Source organism: Rhagoletis pomonella, unplaced genomic scaffold (genome assembly GCF_013731165.1).
Source record: "Rhagoletis pomonella isolate Grant_MI unplaced genomic scaffold, Rhpom_1.0 Rhpom_scaffold_00013, whole genome shotgun sequence".
Taxonomy (NCBI): Eukaryota; Metazoa; Arthropoda; class Insecta; order Diptera; family Tephritidae; genus Rhagoletis; species Rhagoletis pomonella.
The window spans coordinates 16,827,171-16,829,385 of NW_023458567.1; the positions used below are offsets into that span (position 1 = coordinate 16,827,171).

The following is a 2,215-nucleotide window of genomic DNA, read 5'->3' on the forward strand; positions in this document are numbered from 1 at the left end:
TATAAATTTTATTTTATTTAAGTAACTATATTTTTATAATTTAATTTTTTTACTTTATTTTAGGTGTGCGGTTTTATTTTAGCTTTTATTTTCTCTAATTTTTTTTTTTGTTTTTATTGTTTTAGATTATTTTAATTTGTTTCGTTTTTTAAATAAAAGTTTCACTTAATTTCATATTTTATTTCTTATTTTTTTATGTTTGTAGGCCGACGTCCCGCTAAAACTTTTTTAAGCATCTTCAGGGGTAGTGTTTATTTAATCTGTGACAACAAATATATAAGGGGTATTCATCTAACATAACAAACTGTCGATAAACGTGATAAAATTATTAATTCCATACAAATTAAATGAAACAAACTAAAATAGGATGAAATAAGAAAAAAAATCAATTGAAATTTTTCTTATTTCGTTCTACATATTTTAGTTTGTTTCATTTAATTCTATTTATTTTGTGTTACTTACATTCCACCCACACTCAAACATTTTTGATACCCATCAACAACCAAATTTTGTGTTAACATGAAATTTGCGTGTCTCAAATAGTCACAACAGCGGATCAGTGGCTATAAAACCCTGACGTCTAGCTCTTATTTCAGTTTTCACCTAACACCGTTTCACACGCCGCTTAGATGGATTACCGCTTGCGGCTCGCGTTCGTTTACTCAATCGTCCTCATCTTACTTCACCTGCAGGACGCGCATGCTGGACGCAATATCGAACTGAATTCCTTTCAGCCAATGTCGGACTACGATGACTCCTGGGTATCTTGGGATACAATTCGCTTGAAGAAAATATCACGCACGGAAATGGGTGTGACAGGTGATGTGGAACTCAAGCAGAATATAGGCAATGAACAACTCGTGAGTGATTGTGTGAATTATCTATAATAGTCTATGTATAAATAGTAGGAAAAAATCTTAAACTTTTTTGATGACAGGTTTCCATGCAAGTATACAAATACGATCGCGAGAATAAACGCCGTGGTCCAATGGTGTTTCAAATTGAAAAGCCATACTGTCAACTAGTTGAAAGCCTTATGAACACCTATAATGGCATGGTGAAGAAGTCGAACTTGCCGGATCCGTTTCAGTGTCCGTTTCCAAAGGTTTGTGCTGATAGTTGTTAAGATTTTGATTAAAAAGATTTTCGGGAAAATGTTCATATGCCACTTCGTTTAAACGAAAACGCAGTTATTTTTAATTGCACTCGAAGACTTACATAGAAATGAGAAATTTAAGCAAAATGTCAATCAACAGCTACGTTCGAAGTGTTGCCAGTGTGTGCCTGAAAGAAAGAGTTACCACAAGGTGTGGGAATAAACAGAGTTTTGCATTTAGAAATTATTTAATATGCAATTTAAAAAACCGTGGACCGTTATTTGTGCCGTTTTTTTAGCTTTTAACATCAAGCAACAGCTTTCGAATTTAATATTTTGTACCAATTTTCTTACAGAATACCTACACTTGGAATGAATATGTACTCGATACCGATTTCTTAGTAAAAAATGTACCAAAAGGCGATTATATACTTTATGCACTTTTGAAAAATGGCGAAAAAGCCGTTTCGGGACTGGAATTCGAAGTGACAGTCCAGTAGATGAAGCAATATTGATTCTTAGTTTTTCTTAATTCATATCAATCGTATGCATTATATTTTTTATATACACCAATGTAGTTTATCCATAATTTAAGTCTATATTTATGTATGTACATGGTATAATTTCCTCTGCCGCTCAACTAAGTTTTTATATAATAAACCTTATATGAATTTGTTGATAACACAAAAATTCCTCTGAATATTAATTATAACAAACTGCAGAAAGCACGTCCTCTGGGCCTGTCGTCAGTTACCTTGCTTTTCCTGGCAATTATATTCAGCTGGACCTTAGAATTATTCCAGTTTAGAAAATACTTACGAAATCCCCTTTACTTTAAGTAATCCTTATATTTGGGACTGTAGATTTCTTCGGTTCATCCATCTACTTGACTGGATTGTTCCGGCATCATCTTCTCATGAAGGAGGTCCAATCAGAACACAAAATGCGTCGTTGGAAACATTTTGGCTCGCATCAAGTGCTTTAGGGCTTTCACAGTAGTATCTGATGTGCACTTTGGATCCTCCTGTTCCATAGACAATAAAGCAGACTTATATTTTTATTGTCAGCTTAAAGGGACAAAAACGTTCCCTCACTTTCTACTGTACCTCTTCTTCTGCT

The 2,215-nt window shown here is 33.7% G+C and overlaps 1 protein-coding gene across 1 annotated transcript; it reads left to right on the plus strand.

Annotated features, from left to right (window-relative positions):
* The first annotated feature begins 612 nt into the window (after window positions 1–612).
* On the plus strand, window positions 613–1,679 carry LOC118748241. The gene is made up of 3 exons (XM_036482616.1): window positions 613–860; window positions 938–1,105; window positions 1,453–1,679. Exons 1-3 carry the CDS (start codon window positions 630–632, stop codon window positions 1,594–1,596), a joined length of 543 nt encoding a protein of 180 aa, XP_036338509.1. The 5' UTR covers window positions 613–629; the 3' UTR covers window positions 1,597–1,679.
* Window positions 1,680–2,215: the final 536 nt, after the last annotated feature.

What these genes read in the sequence shown, in the direction of transcription:
- LOC118748241 (XM_036482616.1), top strand. Translation starts at nt 630, where the DNA reads ATGGATTACCGCTTGCGGCTCGCGTTCGTTTACTCAATCGTCCTCATC. An exon ending in ATATAGGCAATGAACAACTC is followed by an intron (nt 861 to 937) that starts GTGAGTGATTGT and finishes TTTTGATGACAG; the next exon opens with GTTTCCATGCAAGTATACAA. An exon ending in TTCAGTGTCCGTTTCCAAAG is followed by an intron (nt 1,106 to 1,452) that starts GTTTGTGCTGAT and finishes ATTTTCTTACAG; the next exon opens with AATACCTACACTTGGAATGA.